General features: G+C 40.6%; 1 protein-coding gene across 1 annotated transcript; it reads left to right on the top strand.

Annotated features, from left to right (window-relative positions):
• Positions 1 to 2689: 2689 nt before the first annotated feature.
• SLC39A6 (solute carrier family 39 member 6) lies at positions 2690 to 22808 on the top strand. The gene is made up of 10 exons (XM_032119873.1): positions 2690 to 2785; positions 4102 to 4883; positions 6079 to 6259; positions 6531 to 6700; positions 7992 to 8201; positions 9857 to 9926; positions 11197 to 11574; positions 16907 to 16987; positions 19382 to 19572; positions 19678 to 22808. The coding sequence occupies exons 2-10, from the start codon at positions 4131 to 4133 to the stop codon at positions 19828 to 19830; spliced, it is 2187 nt and encodes a 728-aa protein (XP_031975764.1). The 5' UTR covers positions 2690 to 2785; positions 4102 to 4130; the 3' UTR covers positions 19831 to 22808.
• Positions 22809 to 22914: the final 106 nt, after the last annotated feature.

Raw genomic sequence — 22914 nt, 5'->3', positions numbered from 1 at the left:
TTTTTTAACTTTCAGGGCTTTCATTTCTTTTATAAAACATTTAATATTTCTAATCACATAGCTGTTCTCAATACAAAGTTAAAAAGCAAGGAAATAAAAAACTTTCCAAATCTCAAGAAACTTTTAGGGGTAGAAGCTTAGAAGGACCACAGAAGAGTGGTTCTCAGCATCATGCTCAGGGCCACTTCCCTATCATCACCTCCATTAAATGCATAATGTCGAGCTCACACAACACAGCTGTGATAAAGCCTTGCAAAGAGACGGGAACTGCACCAGCAGCCAGCTCCTTACTGGTTCCAAACTGGTAAGTTTTGAGGCATTTGCACTGGCACACACTCAGCACAGCAGTCAAGAAATTTTTGGGCAACACCAATCACATCAGTTAAGCACTCAGTATTATTTCACTAGCTTTTCCATTTCCATCCTCTTCTTCCTGATCCATCTATTTTCCATGCTGAAAAGGCTGTCAACTACTGAAAGCAAACAAACAACCAACCAACCCTCCCCCAAAATCCCAACAAAGACGATCTTTTCAATTCCAAACATGCCCTTTTTGTAACAGGGGCCTGGAGCTACAGGCTACAGTTAAGATGCAGTTCCATGATGGACTAAGACAGCAATCAAGCTGCTTCCTGGTTTGCTCTCCACCGACTCTAATTAATGCTTCCCACTCGTCCACAGGCTGAGAGATTTTTATACATTCATTAAGCCATCCAAAAGGGTCACCAAGACCTTTGTTTTATTCAATCACAGCTACTCCAGAGCCCATGGATGGATATGTATTCAGACTAAGACACTAAATAGCAGAATGGGAAAAAATTACTAAAGTGCTGTAATTTTACCATAAGATAAACATACTGAGATAATTCCAGTTAAAACAGACCTGACCTCAAGTTTTACTCCAAATAAGTGTTTTAGGTGAATTGTTTTTACTGGAACAGATTCTTTTTCCTTGCTGATGTGCTTTAACTACTCAAATTAAATAAACAAAAGAGAGCACTTGAAGACCAGCTCCGTGTGACCTAAGCTCCAACACTCAGTTTGTAAATGACCTTGACAAGATGGGAGGGTAAACTCCAGATTTGAAAGAATGAATCAGAGACAGTGGATGCATGCAAGAGGCTAGAAAAAGAGGCTGCATCATGTAGCAGCTGTAATTTCAAAAGATTAAAAAAAAATTCCACAAGCAAACACCTAACATTAGCATCTTAGGCATAATTGTTGTGTTACTGAAATAACAGAAAGGCACCTGGTAAACAGTATTCATGCAAAATGAATTAGAATTAAACAACAACAAAAAAACAACCAACCAAACCCCACCCACTCCTGCATTTATAGCCTCCCTCTCTTCCTCCAGGGGAAAAGGAAAAAAAGAAAAAAAAAGAGTAAGGTTGAATGACAAGAATTTTTTCAGTACTTCAAAAACGAGTGCATGGAACACTTTTGTTCCATAACCTTCTGATGTGTTGCTCTCTGTTGTTGGAGCTGTTCACAATGCGTACTTCCCTTCTGTCCTTCAGTCAGCTGCACTCATAAACAAAGAGCTTTAATTCAGAGAGTGGGAGGTATTAGACATAAAGAAGAGACATCTGTCACCTCCTGACTGGCGAGCAAGGTGGCACTGTCAGGAGGGCAGGCAGCAGGAGAAAGATGGCTGAAAATCGTTTGGATGTTAAGTTTAAGTCACTGTCATAACATTCAGAAGTCATCAGTAAAGTCAGATAACTAGGGCAGGATTCAGTGCTGTCTTCACACTCCAGCAAGCTGAAAAACCCTGGCAACTGATCACACAAGAGAGGCCAAATTCCAGAGGCAGCGGGGATGGGTAGCTGCACCCACTTTACCAGCAATATCAATCATGTGACGGTAGAGAAAAAAAAAACTCTGGAAATGGTGGAGGAATAAAAAGGAAATGTAAAAGAGCCTGTGCCTGGGACTCACAGTGGTGAAGGGTTCATGACTAGTTAAGGGGTACAGCAAAGCAACATTTCAAAAATACAGCATGTTTTTCCAGAAGAAAGCAACATGCTTTTAGCAAGTTTCAAGCCCTTCCCTACGGTGATCTCAGTCCGTTCTTACTGTCCCTTGTCTGCTCGTGCACACAGTGATTCTTTTGCCCGATCATTAACTATAATGACAGCTTGGGCCAAACAGCGCCCACCGCAAAGGCCTTGTGGATGGCCTGGAAACCCGACATCCCTTGCCATTTGCCCGCACCCCTTGCTTACAACTAGCCAACCCAATTCCGGCCCTTGCTTGCCCACACACGCACTCTTTTTACGACTGGGAGTCCTCGTACAAAACCCTTTCCAAGCCTCTAAGGAATGCTACCACACCCAGCGCCATCATCCAAGCCACCGCTGCCAGCCCTGAATAACTCGTGGTTTCTGGGATCTGACTCTCATCCTTTTAACTCTCTGGGGAGTATTTCGCACCTCCCACGAAACACTAAATCCAAACTCCAGTGTTTACTGAAAGAGGGAGACGCTCGGGACCCAGCCTTTCTCCCGCGGCCCCTCCTCCTCGCTGCTGGCTTTGCCCCGCCCCTGGCCGCACAGAGTCCTGGTGGGCCTCTCCTGGCAGGCGCCGGGGGTGTCCCCGGGCGCCGTCGAGGCCGCGCTTGCCCGGCCCCACGTGAGGCCGCCCCGCCTCCCGCTGGAGCAGGCGGCGCTGGCGCGGCGGCCGCCGTTCCCGGAAAAGGAAAGGGAAGCGAAGGGGCGCGGCGCGGCCGGCGCGGGCGGGCGGCGGCGGTGGTGTGGCTCAGCCCGTCCCGGCGGCGGGAGAGGTAACCTCGAGCTTCTTTTTCTCCTCATCCCCCATCCCCTTCCCCGGCGGCCTCTCGTGGCGCGGTGTGTGCCGGGCCTGGGCCCCGCCGCAGCCGCGGGTGGCCGGGGCCGCCTCCGCCGGTGCGGGGTCGCAGTGGGGGCCGTGGGCGCTGAGCGGCTCCCTCGGGTCCCAGCCACGGAGTGGGACAGGTTGGGAGGGACCACGGTGCAGCATCTGGTCCAGCCGCCCTGCTCCAGCAGGATCATCCCAGAGCACGTGGCACAGGACTGCGTCCAGATGGTTCTTGAGTATGTCCAGTGAGGGAGACTCCACATCCTCTCCGGACAGTCTCTTCCAGAGTTCGGTTACCCGCACAGTAAAAGTTCTTCCTCACATTCTGGGGACACTCCCTGTGCATCAGTTTCTGCCCGTTGCCTGTTGTCCCGTTGCTGGGCACCGCCGAGAAGAGCCTGGATCCATCCTCTTGGCACTTCTCCTTCAGATACTTACGGATACTGACGACGTCCCCTTGCAGCTGTCTCTTTCCAGCGGCGGTGTGGGGTTTTTCAGGCTGACTGTAGTATTTTTGGAAACGGAGGTTCTCCGTGCCTACCTGGAAAAGGGCTGAGGCAGCATAGCCCTGCGCACAGTCTCCATAGGAGTTAATTTGCAGCCCTCCTGGAGTATTTATGGAATGAAACACACAAACGTTCACACGTGTGAGCATCTGGTCCACAGCTATGGTGTGTCTGCCTGGTGACAGGAGCCGTGCGACACTAACGTTAAAACAAAGACAGAACGTGACAGGATAAAAACCCAAATTTTTGTGGAGTGCTGGAAACGCTCGCCCAGCTGGTTTGCCAAAACCTCCGGGAAATCCAGTAATGAAAGGCTGGGAATTTCGATTTTTAAGCAGAAACATGTAATTTATGCTACTTATTCATTGCTAAGAGAGAAATTATAGGACTTCTTTTAAGCACTAGAAAACTCTAACCTAGAACTTCGTTGGTGCACCCTTGAGGGCTCTCCTTGTTTAGCCTGTATTGGTAGTGACTCAGGCAGAGCTAAACAAAGGCAAGCTGGCACCTGGGGAGGTGTTCATGGCCAGTGACCTCACTGTGGTATTCAGCTTCCTCTGTTGCCTGAGGCAACACATCTGGGAGAAGTGCTGAATGCGAAAGAAATTTAAATGTCTGTTGCTGCATTGATACTTTGAGCAGGTCTTGGTTTTGTTGGTTGTTGTGTTCTTTTTGTTTAAGCAAATTATGAATGTATGTTACAGAGGACGATGTGATCGGTTTTATGCAAACTGTTTAAATTTTCCTCTTTTTCCAGATTATTTTCACTACTGAAAAGGAACTGCAATGGAGAGTACAGTATCAGTTATTTTCTTTGTATCGTTTTCCATACTGCTGTGTAAAAGTTATCACCATGGAGTGGAGACAGCTACTGTTGTGCATACCTCAGAGCGAGCTTTCCCAGAAAAGACAGTGGGTGTTAATACTGACTTGGCAGGGCTAATACAGAAGTTGCACCTTCAAGAACTTTTTAATCGTTATGGAGAAAATAATTCTCTGTCAATTGATGGGTTTAGAAAACTGCTCCAGAACATCGGAATAGATAGAATGAAAAGGATTAAAATAAGCCACGATCACGATCATGACCACAGTCATGACCATCACGACCATGACCATGATCATCACTCTCATCATAATCACATCTCGTTGAGTAAAAGCCCTGAGAAGACTGCTTGTCCAAACCATGAATCTGATGCCAGCAAAGACCACAGGAACAGCCACGCGAAGGAGCCTCACAAAGCCGAGAACGTGGAGCGCCAGCAGAACTTTGTGCGCAGTAAGAACGCGGTTCATGAGATCACGGCGTCCGTCATCTCCGCTTCCACGGGCGGCCACGCCGAGTTCCAGAACGTGCAGCCTGGAGAAGTCAAGACGGTTGTTCGTGTGGCTCCGGCTGGCCCTGGTGCTGTTAATGTCACAGGGGGCCGCAATGCCACCTGGCTTGGTGCCAGCAGGGCAAACGAATCTCGTACTTCTCCCAAGGAATTGGAAAGAGGGAGTTACCTCTATTCTAAACTGAAAAAACAAAATGCTCAAGAGGTGAGGCCGATTCTGTTGTATTCTCAGGAATCCAGATCCACCAGGAATGTTGTCATGGCTTATTTTTCAGGTGCTTATTATTTGCCTGGGTGCAAGTTTTGTGGTGTAACAATACCCATAGCCAAACACATGGCAACAGTTTTCCTTGGAGCTTAATATTTTGAGGGAATATGGTGTTATGTTCCCAAGCTCAGAGGAAAATTAAGTATAAATGTACACTTGGTTTAAGACATTTATGATTTATATATTTAAATGTTACTAAATACTTAACTGTTACTAAAACTGAAAAACATTTACAATTTTAAACTTGCCTTAAATCAGGAATCTCTTGTTTTCCTGTTAACGGATGAAAGTAAGGAATCTAGTTAAGGTACTGTGATTCTTATCCAAGCTGTCTCACACTGTGATAGTGTAGAACCGTCCTCCTCTTACACCTTCCTCTCCCCATCTTACGATTGTATGTAGAAAACAACTCTACAAAAGATTGTGGCAAAATGTCACGTGTTACTTTAAAATAGTAAAAATTAGCACTGATAAAGAGTATAGTTGTGTTGTAGACATTGTGCTTAAACAGTCAGATCCTTTTCCATTAAAGGCTTTAAAAAAGCATGCGGGGTCTTAATGTTTGCAGCCGTGCCAGGTAATTGTGAGTGGGTGGGGATGGCATGTGATGGTGGGTGCTGAATTCACAAGTTGGTGCTATGTTCTGTACTGTCAGAGCAGAAGTACTGCTGCTCTTTAAACCCACTGAGACTAAGTGTAGGTTGCACAGTGGGGAGCTATTTACTGGCAGAAGTGTTTGTACAACATGCTCTGTACAAGACTTTTCTGCAGTAGTCACTGCTACAAAAAGGTATTTGACCTTGTTAATGCTTCCTTAGGTGGCCTTTAAAACTGACTGAAGAGTGTTAGGCTTTTTCTATTTATACAGCAAAACGTCTGACCCATTTGTGCTGAGAATCAGTTAATAATTACGTATCCTCTACCTGGACTCCCAAACCAGCTTTCTGGGACAGGATTTGGGTGGAAGTACATTTTTTCCTAAATGGATTTGTTACCAGTTTTTGAGTTGTGTTGATATAGCTGTTTTCATGTGGTGCCACTGCATTTCAATTAAGATGGGATGTTGCAGTCCTTTTAAGATGTATCGTGGTGTTTTGGTTCTGGTTAATCTTTAACATATCTCTTTCCACAGTGCTCCAATGCATCCAAACTGATGCAGTCACATGGAATAGGCACTCAAGTATTGTTGACTGCTACAGAATTTAGTTATCTCTGTCCAGCTCTTATTAATCAGATTGATGGCAAATACTGCATAGTCCATGCTACTAGAGAAAAAGCTGAAACTCCTCCAAAAAGTTACTCTCTGGAAATAGGTAGGCTGAGATTTTTTTCGTAACATCGAAGCTCAATGGAAAAATGTTTATGTTGGTTATAAGTCGTAGAAACCTATTTCATAGTTGTAAGAAGTGTCATTTTCTTTTGGCACTTCACCAAGACTAAGAGAGAAATCTGTGTGGCATACCTTTTGTTAACATCTGATTAATTGAGTGGTCAGGTGTGCTTGATAACAGAAATGTTAAACAAACAAAATCATGTACTGCTGTTACTTTCTGTTGTTACTATTTTTTTTTTTTTTTTTACCAGCTTGGATTGGTGGCTTTATATCCATCTCCATCATCAGCTTTCTTTCCTTACTGGGTGTTATTTTGGTACCACTGATGAATCGAGTATTTTTCAAATTTCTTCTGAGTTTTCTTGTGGCATTGGCTGTGGGGACCTTGAGTGGAGATGCATTCTTGCACCTCCTTCCACATGTAAGTATTAGTTACTGTTTCATTCATTATCTCAGAGCAGAGAACTTGGCAGCTGTATGTATTAGTGACAAATTCAATCCCTATTAGTTAATACCCATTTGGTGAGTCATTTCTCAATGCTGTTACGCAGGTTGTTTGGTGGCAGGGTTTTCCATTTGGAACATCTGTATTACTCATTTCACAGTCCTTAAAAGTGCAAGAATTTCACAGTATTATCCCTCTTTCTATTTCCTGTTCTTAGTCATATGTGCTGCCATGTCCCTTTATTGTTCCTTGCATGCAAGAATTTTGCATAAATTTTCTTAGGTTTATTGTAGTGCTTCCTCTTTTTTTTCTTCCTCCCCCCACCCCCCAGTTTAATGGACTTCAGAGATAGTGGAAATTGCTTACTGAACACTTTAAATGTGAAATGGATAATCAACTATTTTTTGTTATAAGCCACTCATGTTGATGGCTTACCCACTGTGATTTTTTTTATTTTACCAGAATCCAGCATTTCTGAAGTCCTGGGGAAAATACTACTTGATTGATTTTGGAATGGCTGTTATGTAATAGGGACAATGAAATGGGAATATGGTTGCTAAATTTTTACCTTTCTTGAAGTTCTTAAACAGGCATTCTTCCCCTCCCAAAAGTAACTTGTTCCAGCTTTCAAATAAGATACATGAAAGTGACTGCAGATTCTGTGGTGCTTTCCCAGTCCTGCCTGTAATCCATCAGGTGGTTCTTTTTCCTTTCAGTTAATTTTGCATTTGCTGTGTGAGGTTATGTAAATCGAAGTGTGTGAATGAGATCTGCAAAAAGTTATTTTATTTCTGAACATACCAGTATCCAGCAAGGAGGGGAAAAATGTCAGACTTTCTTTAAAGAAGGAAATTACAGCCAACCTCCTTGTAAAAGAAGTTGTTTGACATCTGCGAGTTTTCTTAGATGGGAAACTAACTGGTGTGCTGGCTGTGACCACTGCTTAAAATGTGGTTTTCTTGATGGTGTCAGGAGTTTGTGTGGGGGCAGCTGTACACCTTGGATTAAACAGTGTCCATGCAGCTTCAGTAAGTGTGTCAGTGCCAGGCCTGTTCTCAGTCCTTGCAATGTTTCTTCCTATCAACAAATTTCCAATCAATGGATTTCTTTGTAATTGTTTGAGTCTGTAAGCAGAGCCTTTGCCCCGTGAAAATTGTCAAGTCTGGACTCCAGACATGAGGAAAATGATGTGAAGAATATTTTCTGTGTTTCTTATGTTACAGTTCTTTTGAATATAATGACTTTCCCCTTTTGGTTCTCCCCTTAGTCTCATGGAAACCATCACCATCACCAGGAAAACCCTCTGCTTGATCAAAAAGGCTCTATGTACAAACACCTTGTTTCTCAAAGTACAGAGGAGAGCGCTTACCTGGATTCTACATGGAAAGGACTTACAGCACTTGGAGGCTTGTACTTCATGTTTCTAGTGGAGCATTTGATCACTTTAATAAAGCAATTTAAAGACAAGAAGAAAAAGGTAGGGGGACTATTACTTTAAAGCTCTATTGTATTGCATGCTCATTTCTGAAACCACATTATTAAAAAACCTTTCATGAATATCATATATCTTTCGATTTAATAGCAGTGCCTGACTGGATTAGTGTTAGAATTTCATTCATATTGGGGACACATACACTTCTAAAATATGTGATAACATTTTTGTGTGGCCATTTTATTAAGGGCTCGTAACTATTTCCATAACCAGGCAATATAGTACAGGCTTTGACATCGCAGTGAATTGTGCAATAAGCAAATGTCCAATTGCATCTTTAGTTTCAGAGTGATTTATGATTTAAGAACTCACTTCATTACTGACTTCCTTCTGACCTCTTGAGACAAGTATAACTATCTGAACTGGTTTTATTATTTTAATTCCAATTCTGGGTGCAATAAGTTTGCATTGTACAGTTATCGTACTGCTGTTGAGGAGGGCACTTGTACAGACAGATAAGGGTTGGCAGTACGTGCTTACATAAATAAGCATCCAAGTACGCAGTAGAAAGTGATGTCATGGAATAGCATTCTATGTGGAAATGCAGTCTGTCAAGCCCCTTGCTGCTTTCCCTTCTCTCCCCCTAAAAGAGCAGTGCAGCTCTCAGATTGTTATGCTGGGTTTTATGTGTAAGATAAGTAACTGAATTTTGCAGGTCATAAGTGTTGATAACTTGCCACTTACTGGTAACAGTTTTTTAAAGACCAGTATAGCCAGGAATAAAGAATGATAGCAAAGTTTACTCAGTAAGAAAGATGAAGCAGAAGCTGGTGATATAATAGAATCATAGAGTGGTGTGATTGGAAGGTATCTTAAAGGTCATCTGGTTCCAACCAATCCTAAGCTTTGCTTGAAGAAAGTTAGTAAATACTAATTACTTAGTTTAAAACCAGCTAATTGCTAGGCTGCCTCAAAGACTGATAATCTCTGTTTAGTTTTCTTGTTTAATTGGTCATTAAGGCAACAGTCACAGAGCAGATGCCATGTAAGCTCTTTGATCATGGGAGGTTGTGTTGGTGTGGTTTATACGGAAGCTAAACTAACAGTGAGCCTTCCCTATCTCTAGTTAAATTTGTTTGACAGGAAGGAACATGAAGAGTTTCAAGCAAAGCAAGAATTTTGTCTCCTCACAGCCACAAGGAATGGATTTCCTGTTAGACTAATTATGCCCTCCTAAATACTGAGTCACTGATCATAAAGTGTTGTGATACAAACTTGTGTTAGCAAGGAGTAGAGATTTTGCTTGGTTTTCCTTCTGCACATTATAAAAAACCATTATATTGACATTTTGATAGAAAAGAATCAGCAGAATAAGTTACTCAGCATTTGATGTGTTTCGCTTCTCAGATGAAAACCTGCTTTTTTCTTGTGAAAAATGTAGCGCATTTATGTGTGTGGGTTGGTTTGTTTGTGGTGATTTTTTTTGTTTTGTTTTGTTTTTTCTTCCCTCCTATGGAGACTGAGGAACCTTTGTCATCTTACTCTACCTAGTTCAGTTTTTAGTATTCTACACTCTTTGTACGGCTTCTGTGTTGTCCTCTTTCTGTGCAGGCTGCATAAATGTGAATGTAATGTTGCTCACGTATATCCTGAAAAATAAGTAAAATATTCATAACTGCAGTGTTTTCTTTTGGAATAAGAAAAAAAATGAAGATGATGGAGAAAGTAAGAAGTTTTCAGCGAATGAAGAAAAGTTGGATACAGATGATCGTGAGTCCCATTAATATCACACAGTTGTTATTTTGTGGCAGCACTGTTTAAAAAACACCTGACTGATGGCAGCTCATAGATCTGCTTCTTACTTTAGGTTGGATCACTGCCTATTTGAGTTGTTTTCAAAACAGAACCAGTCTGTGCTGATATGTAGAGCACTAGCTCTATTTGCTGCTTTCCTTTAAAAAGGATCAGTGGAGTAGAAGTAGTGAATGCACAGTTTTGGAACCTTAAGCCTTTTAATTCTGGATTTAGCAGCAGAAGTTGAAGTCGTTCCATGAAGGTTGCAATACAGCTCTGTCTACTGACTTCTACACTTCTCTTTAGACTGCTAGATGTTATATGTATGACTCATTATTTAGATTTCTGGGTACCCTAAGTCTGGATTTTGTTAGTTTGATTGATTATTTATTTATAAGGGTAATAATATAAAATTCTAGACAATACTTGAAGTTCAACATTCAGAGTGCAAATGACCATGTGTCCCCAAGATCATGCTTTAAGCCAAAACTGATTGACTAGTTACTTGCTAGCTCTTGTTGCTAAAAGAGATGCTCAGTTTTTCAGAGTAATCTTATAACTAATGAAATGCTTGTCTGTAATGTAGAAAAAAAAAGAATTGTATTTATTAATTTAATTGCAGGGGAAGAATTTATCAAGTTTCAGAAATTAGTTAAAATAACCAACTGTACTGTGCCAGCAATGTTTATATGAGGGTATTTCATAGTCTGTATTGATGACTTTATTTTTGAGTGTTTATTTTCCAGATGTTAAACTCAAGTGCCTGTATGTATTTTGAAATTATCTGTAACATAATCTTCTGTATCCTTTTTCTTCAGCCCTGAGATAAGTAAATGGCACGTCCTTTTCAGATAGTTGGTTTTTTTGAAGAAATTGAACTAACAGTCTTCATGCTGTGAAACTGAGACTTTGGAGCCTTTTGCTGTTGTGTTTAAATTGCAATGGGTCTTAGATTAAAAGACTTTTTGCCTTTTGGGAAGCATTTGTGGCCATAATATAAGGGCTGCTTCAGCAGTAGGGGACAGAAGCTAGAAGTTTTCCTTATTTTGATCTCTTGGGAAGTATCTCTGAAATCTGAATAAGTTGTGGAAACCCTTCAAAAAAATCTTCTGGTGGAAGAAGTTGGATTATCAGTCTCAACTTCTAAACTTCTTTACTACTTCACATATTCAAACTGTTTATTGAATCTTTGCTTCCTAGGTGATTTTTAAAATGTGTAACATTTTACTCTGGGTTTTTGTAACAGGGCCTGAGGGCTATCTAGGGACAGACTCTCAAGATCCATCAACCTTCATTTCTCAGCAGCCAACTGTACAAGAGGAAGAAGAAGTGATGATAGCTCATTCTCATCGAGAGGAGGTTGACAATGAATATGTGTCCAGGGGCTGTAGAAACAAATGCCATTCTCACTTGCACGATACTCTAGGACAGACAGATCATCTTAGTCACCATCACCATGACTACCATCACATTCTGCATCACCATCATCATCAGAACCATCATCCCCACAGCCACAGTCAGCGCTACTCACGCGAAGAACTGAAGGACGCGGGGATAGCAACTCTGGCATGGATGGTGATCATGGGAGATGGACTGCACAATTTTAGTGATGGACTAGCAATTGGTAAGTGCTAACTTGGACGCTGCAGCTTTCCTGGATGTGAAAGCAGTGAAGTCTTCTAGCTGCCTCTTACCTCTGCTAGGGATGTAGCTAATTAGCAGAGGATCTTTGAAGCCTAAACTTTTTCCTCAGAGCATCACCTTAATGAGTAAGAAAAATCTCCAGCTTAACAACCTGGAGGTCAGTGATAAATGAAACAGAAATTATATGTTTGCAGCTGTATTTCTTTAGATCATCTATAAACTGGGCTTCATTTCCTATTTTTGAAGAGCTAGAGCTAACATTTCTCAAAACTAAAGCTAGGGTTATAAAAAATATTTGAGATTGGCTTTGTATTTCAGTGCCTGCAAGTGCTCAGTAATTTTTAAAATGTTAATTATTTTTATGGAAAGCTTGTAATTTTTCATCACATACAAAGTAACTGTGTTTTTTCACTTCAGTCAGGCCACTGGTATCATTGGCTTCTTTACTTCTTTTTCTCTTTCATCTTCTCTTGTTATGCAGCAAGGTCATGTTCTATACTTGGCATATCAGGTTCTATACTTGGCATATCTGCCTGCCTGCCTGTACTGGGCCCTGGTTACACATCAGCGTTCCTCCAGAGCACTGGTGGATAGGGAGATGGGGCCCTGGCTTCAATCTGTTTTAGCCTGCAAATTTTATTTTCTGTTACAGTGGTCATACTATACTCAAAATCTTGTTCCTAAAGTTGAGCATAATAGTCCATTTTTTAAAAATTTGAACAGGTATAAACAGTTATTTTACTCATAAACAAAACATATATCTTTTTGTTCTTGATTAGTTCATGCCCCTGTTTTTTCCTTAATGTGTGTAGTTGCTCAGTCTTTTTTTGATAATGCTTCAGTGAAAATACTTCTTTATCACAAAAATAGTAGATTGGTTATTTTGTTTCGGACTTCTGTCTGGGAGGTCAGGTTTGGCAACTCTCTCATGTTTTTCCTAGGAGGAGAATTAGACTACAGATATTTGGAATTTAAAAGGTCAAAATAAGTTACAGAAAGTGAAGACAAATCAATAACCTTCAGTACTTATGCTAATCTTTCCTGATCTTGACTATTGTATTTAAGACTAATCTTTACAGGTACTGGATTTATTTCCAGGTTGTTTAGCATACTGGAGGCAGTTCAGCGCTATCAGTCTCTCTGTAAATTTTATTGTAGGAAAAAGTTCATTGGTGTTTGAAGAGGAAACACAATAATAACTATTTTCTCACAGCAATATTTGCAGTTGTTAAGATTCAGTCAATTCAAAGTATAATGTGAAAAGAGACTTCCTGATTTAATCTCATTTTTGATGAAAGTTGAAGCATGAAATGTAAATTTTTGAGCAGATCAGTAGTGAAAATGTGGTAGAAGGAAGATTTGCATACAAATGGCACACAGAATCAATTACCTCTTGGCATTAGGGAGATTTGGGAAGGAGCTATGACTTTATAGTTATGAAGGGAAAAGTATGAGAAAGGTTAATAAAGGCTTATTGAACAAGTGTGAGCAATAGCTTTCAGAAGTCCTGCTGTGTAGCTTGTTCAGGCTAATGGAAATATGGGTTTCTTTCAGTTCTGTATGTGTTTAAAAATATTATGGGAAAACATCAATTTGATGGTGGTGTGAAAATGCCAGTGCTACTTGTGTAGTAGTTCATCTGTATTTTAAAGATGTGAAGCTTCTGTAAAGATAGCTTTAGCCAGCATAACCCTTCATTTAAGTTCATTTACTCCATGTGATTCGTTATTCATAAGTTTCATCAGTTACTTTTTCCCTCAAATCTGTTGTGCTAATTATGTAGGAACAAGATTTAAAAGTGCTTATTTTTTTTATTAAGACGTGGAACAGTTGCATCTGACTCACTTGTGCAAAAGGATCATCTGTGATTTGAACTTTTATGTGTAATTACAACTAAATAAGTAAAATGCAGAACACTATTTTTACACTGGTCTTGCATATGTATTTTTTTCTTTAGCTTTTGAGAGAAGTCATGTCTTAAAAGTTTATTTTAAGATACCAGTGATGCTGTTAAATCAGTGTCTTGAGAGGGGATAATGCCAGATATATTAATTTCATCTTCAGTTTTTTAACATTTCAGGATTTCTTTTTAGCAGTGACAAAATAAAAAGAGATATTCTTGCTATTTAAGCTTGTATTTTGATTACTTCTTACTTTTCCTCTCTGAACTTCATAAGAATTAAGTTTAACATGGTCTTGTCTAAAGCTCTAGTGCTCTGTGTGTCACCTCAGCCCTTACTTTCTCCCCACTTTCCCCCAAATTTGCTGTTGGCGCCATCTGTTTTATCCAGATCATTAGTGAAGATACTGAAGAAAATGGGTTGCAGTCTTTGTCCTGGTGAACTCTGCTTTTTACTCACCAGCCACCAGGCCCTGTTAGCCCAGCAGTCCATCACTGTGCAAGCCTGTATTTCCTCTTTGCCCAGATGAGACTGATGTAGGAGATAGTGTCAGAAATCCTAATAAAGTTAATCCTACTGTAGTTCTGTTACATTCACCATCTCTATGGTCAATTATCTCCTCAAGCTGGATTCAGCTTTTGCAGAGGGATTTTTAGAGGGTACTCAATGTGACCTTTTCAGGAACTGAGATGGCAACGACCATTCCTGAGTCCTGTTCTTTGCCTTTCTCAAAGATGGGAATAATGTTATCCTTTTCCCAGAGTTCCACTGTGGCCTTCTCTAGCCATGGTTTTCCACACATGACAGACAGCAGCTTTTTAGTCACACTAGTAACTCTGTCAGTACCCTTAGGTGAGTCCCAACCTGGGATGCACCTGAGCATTTCCAGTTTTTTCTGCATTTCTCTGAACTGTTGCTTCTGTGGTTTGCTGTCTCTTTCTTTCTGGAGTGGAGCTGGGATCTGGCTTTGTTGACAAAGACTGAGATGAAGGCTGTGCTGGTGCTTTGCCTCTTGTTATGTCTACTGCTTATTTCCCTTCCTCATCTATCAGCAGACCCAAATTTTTCATGAACTCTGTTTCTCAGCTAACATTCTTGTAGAACTGTTTCTTGTTATCCTTTGTGTCTTGTTCTAGATCTAGCTGGGCTTTGATCTTCCTCCCTTTTGTTCCACTGCTTTTGACTTCCTTGTTGCCAGTTTTTGTTCCTATTTCTTGTGTGCTTCCTTTTTGAATCTGAATTTATTAGGACACATTGCTTAGCTGGGCACGTCTTCTGCGAGTGTTCCCACACAAATAGGCTTGTTTGTTCGTGCATCTCTGTGCTTTACAAACTGGCCACCCCTTTTGGGCACATTATCCCTTTTGACTGATTCCCTGGGCGTTCTACACTGCAATTCCTCAAAAAAGTCAAAGTCTGCTTTGTTAAAGCCTAGAGTCCTAATTTTGTTTTCTTCCTCTTCCAGCCTCCTCTTGTGTCCTGAACTCAGGTACCTCATGCTCACAAGATGGCATTTTTTGCTGTATTGCCATCAGTTTTTCCTTGTTTTTGAGCAGCAGGTCAGTTACAATGCTAATCCTGGTTGGCTTTTTTGTCATTTATAGTAGGAAACCATTACCAATACAATTAAGGAAGATCCTGGTTTGTGTGCCCAGTATTGTAACCTCCACAGCTGAAAACTCTTGTGTGAATGGTGATGTCCTGTGTTCATAGGTAGGCTTATCCACCACCTTTTCTTGGTTGGATGATTCATGACCTTATTCCTAGTGTTATTTTGATCTTGGCCAAGAGACTAAATAGACACATGGAACTGCAGTTCGTACATTTGTACTGGAGCTCGCTGTGGTCAAGGAACCCCTTTATGTAGGTAGGCAGAAAAATCCCCAAAGTCAATTGTATTGTCTCTTTGTAGGCAGTTGGTATCTATCTGTGATACACCAGAGAAGCTTTGGTGGTTTCTCCACAGCATCATTCAGGCAGTCTCTGGGCAACCAGTGAACTTCCTTGGGCAATAGGTCAGCAGGTCTGTCTCTGTCCTGCACAGGAGGGCATCTCCTATCCATAAAAAAAAAATCTTTCTTTTTGTACTGCTGGCCCTAATGTGATGTACTGAACTGCTGGGCAAGGCAGGACTCATTTATCCTCTCACTGCTGCCAGGGTCATGACCATGTTCTTCAGACCAGTAGCTGCAAGTGGGCACAGAAGGTTCTTCCTGTTGCCACGCTTCACTTTTTTCAGATGTTACCCATCTGAGAGTTCATGGTTCCTGCTTTGGTCCTGCCTTCCTCTTTGATCTGAGAGGCTTGGGCTCTTGCCTCTGTACAGCCTCTCCTGGAGACCCTCTCATGCTGTTTATCACTCATCCAAAGATGACTGCTCACCACTTCCTGCATCCTCTTCCTTGGATGCCACAGCACACATCCCAGACATAATGTTGCTGCTGTTGTCATCACTTCAGGGAGGAGCATCAGTCATTTCTTGCACATTAAGACCTGGGTAGCAGTGTCTCCCTCAAGAGTTAGGTCAGCCTGTAGTTTCCCCAGTGACAAGAAGGGATTGTCTCCAGTGGAGTCATTGCCCTTGTAGTGCTTCCTCTGGGAACAGTTCTTCTGGGTCCCATGTGTGCCAGCCACTGTGACATGGCCTCGTGCCTCTTTGCTTGTTGGCAGCACCTTGTTTGCTGGCAGGCTCCTGGTAGCAGCTGAAGAGGAAGCTGGATGAGGCTCTGCACCCTTGGAGAGGCTCTCTATGCAGCTGGGGACCTGACATGCTGTGTGTGAGCTGTGGTTCAGCTCTGCAGCCCTGCAGTGTGCTGTGTTCTCCTGAGCTGCTGCCAAACAAGAACAATGGCAGGCAACAAGAGGAGCAGAGAAGACATGAAAAATGAGGATTGTTGGACTAGTTTAAGAGGTTTTTGTGGGTTTGGTTTTTATTTTTCTCCACTGAAAGTGTGGTAGTTACTTAAAAGCAAGCTGCCAAAAGTTGGTCTGTCACTGTTGATTTCATAGCCTCTCTTATTGTTGGCTTGACTTTCCTTTCTTAAAGTGTCTGACTTGTCAGGCGCAGTTGAGCTGCTTTCTTCCCTTTGTATATTAAAAAAAAAAATTATTTTCTGACAGTATTTCCATTTATTACATTTTTGGGAAGGGTTGTGTTGTTGGAACGTATTTGGCTTCATTCAGAAATAACACAGTGAAATGTGGTTTCTTTAATAGTAGGATTCTTAAGTTTCAAAATTCTTCTTCAGAATCACAAACAACTGTTCAGTTAAAGTTGAAATGCTTCCACAAAAATAATTTTAGTGAAATATATGTCCTGATATGACACAAGCATGTGCAACAATGCTTCTGCACTTGATGTCTGAATATGCAGTAACATTTTGTTTGCTTTTTTTCCCTGTCTCTTCATAGGAGCAGCCTTTACTGAAGGGTTATCTAGTGGTTTAAGCACTTCTGTGGCTGTATTTTGCCATGAATTACCTCATGAGCTAGGTAAGAACCCAGCATTTCCATATGCTGCATGTGTATGTACTTACAGGTGCATGTGGGAGAACAAAATTTGATCGAAAAACTTCATCCTTGACAGGTTGTCTATTCAAGGATACTTCTGATTTGCTTAAAGACTGTTTAACCATTTCTTAATTGAAGTAATCTTTTAAAACTTGAAATATTTCAGCTACTTTGTTTAAAACTGTCTCTTGCAGTTACTTGCAGCTTTTTCTGTCCCCTTTAGTTGTAGTTGTTATTCTCCTTATATATAACATAAGTTGTGAATTACAGAAGAACACATGAGAGAATTTATTTTTCTCACAGCTCCCCTTAATTTTATTCTCGTGCTTGTGCTGCTAAAAGCAAGGTCACGATTAGTCAAAGTATGTTCTGCATAACATTTGCTGCTTTTTCATTAAGTCTTGCAAAGACTTGCTGTAGCTCTAAATTAAACTTGAAACTACTTAGAAATCTTTCTGAAAACAGTTTGTCTTTCAAGCTCAAGTGATTTAAATTCGTGTGCGGTCCCATGAGACATTATTGTCGTGTCTTACAATCTGAGCTCAGTATTTGGCCCTTCTGAAGGGCAGCTGGTGAGAGCAGGGTGGATCTGCTTAGCTGAACTCGAGACGAAGCTGATCTTTCCAGTTGTCAAATCATTTCGGATGTGCAACTGGTGTTTATTTCTTAGCTGTCATGGTCACAGTCATACTTGGTGTATAGAAAGAAGAAAGAACAGTTTGCTTTCACCTTTTTTAAGGTTTAGTTCCCCAGAGGGTAGACCGTTCAGTTTCATTTAATGGAGCTTGTAAACCAGTATATGTAAACATTGAACCGTCTCTATATAAACAGTTTGATATACTTGTACAGTAATGTTATACAGAAATACATTAGGGTGGAGAAAACATACCTGATTTTATGGGTTGGGAGGAATTGAGTCTTGTTCGTATTAGTCGTGGAACTTGTATTAGTTACACGTACTAAGTGTTGTTAGTTCAGATATACAAAGTAAATTAATGTTATGAATCTGGTAATTTTAGATGCAACTGTTTTGTTGGTTTGTGAAATAAGAAAAATATTTTAAAATTTAAATCATACTTCTTTAATCAAAATAGAAAACTTGATAGGAAATACCTTCTTTAACAGAGGACATGAAGTGGCATAGGAATATTGAAACAATTGGGACTAGTTGAGGTTAGCTGGGATTAAAATTGTATCATTGTTAATGCTAAACAATGCTCGTAATATACCAGTTCATCTTAATTGCAATAGCTTGTAGGAAAAGCTGTTGTAACAAATTACTCAACTCAGCTTTGAAAATCACTTTTGTTTACCTTAGCTGGAGATAACTTATAAAGAATCTGTTTTATTTTCAAATAATAAGCTTATATTACTCTTGTTTAGACAAAAATATGTTCTGAATTGCAGAAAATCTGTTTCTGGCTGGTGGTCTGTTATTCCTTTGAGTAAAAATAAGACATTAAGGATCATTTACAGAAATTAATAAAGAAATTATTTTAAATTTATAAAACAAATTAAAAGTACAAAGAGTAGTTACAGGATAATAAATTGAGTATGCAATTGAGTGGGAATATTTTATTTTAGAAACACTCATGCATATCAGGTACTGCAGCATTTTACAGAGGTGGTTTAAATGCAAACTGCTTGAGGATCTGAAGCCCTTAGAGACCATCCAAAGGAGGGGTACAAAGACGGTGAAGGGCCTTGAGGGGAAGCTGTGTGAGGAGTGGCTGAGGTCATTTGGTCTGTTCAGCCTGGAGGAGAGGAGACTGAGGACAGACCTCATTGCAGTCTGCAACTTCTCCTGAGAGGAAGAGGAGAGGCCGGCACTGATCTCTTCTGTCCTGTGACTTGTGACAGGACCCAAGGAAATGGCCTGAAGCTGTGTTGGGGAGGTTTAGGTTGGATATCAGGAAAAGGTTCTTCACCCAGCGGGTGTTTGGCTACTGGAACAGGCTCTCCAGGGCAGTGGTCACAGCACCAAGCCTGAGAGTTTGAGGAGTGTTTGGACAATGTTCTCAGGCATGTGGTGTGACTCTTGGGGTATCCTGTGCAGGGCCAGGAGTTGGACCTGATGATCCTTGTGGGTCATGTCCAAATCAGGATGTTCTGTAATTCAGCAAAAAGCTGCTTTTTTCAAAATTGCTATGACTTTAAGGTTATAAATTTAGAGTATTTGCTGCTGTGTTGTTGTTCATTTGCACCCTTTAATTTTTGGTCCCTCAGTGATTTCTGATTTTATGAAGGAAAAAAAATAAGGCAAAAGCCAACATAAAAATAGCATAGTCATTTTGTAAGTAAGAAAACTGTAAGTGAGAAAACGCTGCACTACTTACCTGAGAATGAAAACTTTGGGGTTTTTTTTTCCTGTTTTAGGAGATTTTGCTGTACTTCTCAAAGCTGGTATGACTGTCAAGCAAGCTGTGCTTTATAATGCTCTGTCAGCTATGCTGGCCTATCTTGGAATGGCAACTGGGATCCTTATTGGTCATTATGCAGACAACGTTTCAATGTGGATATTTGCACTTACTGCTGGCTTGTTCATGTACGTGGCTCTTGTGGATATGGTAAGTGACTACACCTATTTGAATTTTGTTTAACACAGCTTAAGAATTAATGCTTTGAAGTAACTGTTTATTTTGAAGGCATTTAACACTTTTGTGTTTGTTTAGGTACCTGAAATGCTCCACAATGATGCCAGTGACCATGGATGTAGCCGGTGGGGATACTTCCTGTTACAGAATGCTGGGATTCTCTTGGGTTTTGGGATAATGCTGCTTATCTCAGTGTTTGAGCATAAGATTGTATTCAGCATAAACCTGTGATCTTGGTTGCCAGGAAGACAGTTTGGTGTTAAATTATAAGTGGTAGGGTTTTTTTCTACGAATTTCCTTGTTGGAAAGGTACGTTTGATAAAGAGTAGATATTTTTATTGGTGTGCTTTGTTGTTGTGTGCTTCCCTCCCTTCTTGCCTGATAGAAAGGAACACTGTAAGTTTGGGGTTTATTGGGTTTTTTTGTTTGGTTCTTTTTTGGTTGTGTCTTATTTTTTTTACTTGGGATTTAGCATTGCTTATGGTACTGTGGAAAGTGGTACTTAGTAAAACACAGATAAAGTGCCAAATCTGTATTGTTTATATTGTCTGTATTGTTTGGGGGTTAGGTTGTTTTTTTACTGAATTTATTTACTGTATGTAATTATATGTAATGTTTTTTACTTCAGTAGTTTTGTTGTTTTAAAGAGGTAAAACCACAGTGGTTTTTATTTTAGCACAATTAAAATCAGTGGATACAAAGCACAGTGAACAAAGTAAAACAAGAACAAGACATGTAATGGGTAACGTGTTTATTGGTAAAAACCCATTTCTTCTTCTTCCACCTGATATATATGTAAAGGCAGATGAGTCCACTCTATCCTTTGTGGTGTTGCTTTCTCTCAATAGGTTGTGGATTCCTGTGTCTTATTCCAGTTGGTTTCTACTCCAAACAACTTAATGTGAAACCATGTTCTAGGTGTTTACATCAAATGTTTTACCTGTTTCATCCCTTCTGATATGAGTTGCTCTTCACTGATTTCTCAAATCAGCAACAAAAGTCCAGCTCTTAAATTGCAAAAGCTTTAAGTTATGTGAATTCCATCAAAAAGACTTTAAAAGCAGTGCTGTATCCCACTTCACTGCCTGAAGTGACAAAGATGTATTAAAGCCTGTTTGATATCAAGGGGCGGAGTGCTACAGGCTGAGATAAACAGTCATTTCCTACAACAGCTTCCTGAAGTAAGGTTTTGATTTACTTTGGGAAAATGAGCTGAGTGGGAGAGCTGCCTAATTCTAGTTCAGTGTGATTGCACACAAACCTGTGCTGTTTAGTTCTTTGCAAGAACTAAAGCTGAGAAATCCAAAACAGCAAAATTTCTTTGGTAGCATATCAAGGGAAGCAGTGAGTTAAGGATAATAAGTGTATAAGTATGTAGTTTGAGCCTACAGTCTTAATATGTTTAACCACCCTGAATGTAACTGAAGGATGAAGGTTGAAAAAACCAATAGCCAAATAAATAAATTCTGCATTTGCAGGGAAGGTGAACATGTAAAAGTTGTTTAATGATGAATAAATAACAGAATTATGCTATCTTACTAGCTAGCTTTAAAAATTCCAGAAATAAAACAATTAGAACCTATTTCTGATCCACTGCTTCAAATCATCACCTGAATAAAAAGCTGGAACAACAGAGAAATGTTTGATAATACTGTGTATGACAGGTTAAAACAGTTTGTGGGTCTGTCATACAGTGGAAGCCAGGAACCATTCTATCACCTCACAAATAGATGTTCTCAATTGAGAGATTTGGGAGTTTTTTAGGAGTTGAGAAATGGTACCACAGGAGTTTTTGCAGCCAGTGCAATATTAGCTTCTCCTCCTTCAGCCTTTCCTCAGGTTAACAAGACTGATATTTACTCTTCTGCTCACAGTGATGAAATCCTGTTCTGCACCTTCTTTGAAGCCAGGGGTTGAGAAAGGTGTACTTCCTTCAGCTCTCCTAATGCATCCCTGTGTCCTAGCAGGCATTGTAGGGCATGGGTTTACCCATGGTGTGGGAAAACACCATAAATGCAGTGCACTTCAGCCCATGGGGCTTCCACCTTCTGCACCGCACCCAACTGCTACCGTAATCAGGCATCCCTCTAGTCCTGGGGGATTTCAGGGTTGGGTTAGGGTAACCCCAACCCTAACCCTAACTAATTTAACAATATGAAAAATGAATTGTCTTTAGACCATGTGAGCAGAAATGTCTCTACCCTGTACACAAGCATATTCCACCCATTCACTGCTCTTCAATCATTGATGGAGAAATGTCCATGACAGGCAGTTGTCCAGACTAATAACTGAGAAGACTATAGACTGAAACTTGCTGTAGTTTTGTATCAGCAGGATGACAAAAGGTTGGTTGTTTTTTTTGTTTTGAGTTGGTTTGTTTGTTTTGTTGTTTTTTTCTGTCAGCCTTATAAAGTTGAATCTGCATCTGTTGCAGTGTACTCATGTTGGAAATACTCATGGTTTGGCAAGCCAGTGGGGCAGAGCCTCTGAGTAGCCCTTTATTTTTATGTGTATATTTTTCTGCAGCAGTTTTTAATGTGCCTGGCTACTCTGGATAATAAATGGAAGTGTCTGCTTCGTGTATCCGTCTGTAGTGTAGTACAGACCTTAATTTTATATGCTGTTACAGCTGCCTTTAGTGCCTGTGCTAGATGCAGGTAGACTGAATAGGCAAACAGTGCTGGAATCAATTTTGTTTGGGTTTTTTTTTTGGTAACATTCTTCTAATGGTTTGGGCCTGTATTTGTACAGAAAAGGTGTCATGTGTAGTTACTCTGTGCAGCAGGAGTCAGAGCAAAAAGGTGTGGAGGTTCTCAAGTTCTCACCTGCCTGGCCTGTGGGGATCAGGTGCTGGTACGGTTTCTCTGCATCCTTTGTGCCTAAATGCGATGCCACGTGTGTTATGGGAATGCAGCTCGTTTATATTTGTAGAAAACACAGCCCAGGCTGAAACGGAATTCAAAGGCTGAAATGGAATTCAGGGAGGCTCTGCTGCTGCCTGAACTGAGACACCAGTGCAGTTAAAATCTCTGTGGAAAAACTGGGGCGTTCTGTTTTCCACGAGCAGCAAACAAAAAGATGTTTTAATGAAATGTGGGTTGTTGGGGTTTTTTTTAAAATTTAAAGTACGTTTTTGGTGTGTATATATATGGTCACTGTAGCTGTTACTGTATTGCTGTGTGCTAGAGAAAATAAACCACTGAACCAAACCGGAGGCGTTTGAGCGTTTTTTCTCAGTGAGGGAGCGTTTTCCTCGCTGCTGGAGATACGGCGGAAGACGTTACAGCTTTCGTTTACCTTCTCGAGGGAGAGTAA

The sequence above is a fragment of the Corvus moneduloides genome, chromosome 1 (genome assembly GCF_009650955.1).
Source record: "Corvus moneduloides isolate bCorMon1 chromosome 1, bCorMon1.pri, whole genome shotgun sequence".
In the NCBI taxonomy this organism is placed as follows: domain Eukaryota; kingdom Metazoa; phylum Chordata; class Aves; order Passeriformes; family Corvidae; genus Corvus; species Corvus moneduloides.
This window is presented reverse-complemented; position numbering and strand designations above follow the sequence as displayed.

Bases quoted from the DNA above. Each gene is read 5' to 3' on its own strand.
- SLC39A6 (XM_032119873.1), top strand. From the start codon at position 4,131: ATGGAGAGTACAGTATCAGTTATTTTCTTTGTATCGTTTTCCATACTG. The intron at 11,575-16,906 runs GTAAGTGCTAAC...GTCTCTTCATAG, and splicing joins TAGTGATGGACTAGCAATTG to GAGCAGCCTTTACTGAAGGG. The intron at 16,988-19,381 runs GTAAGAACCCAG...TTCCTGTTTTAG, and splicing joins TGAATTACCTCATGAGCTAG to GAGATTTTGCTGTACTTCTC.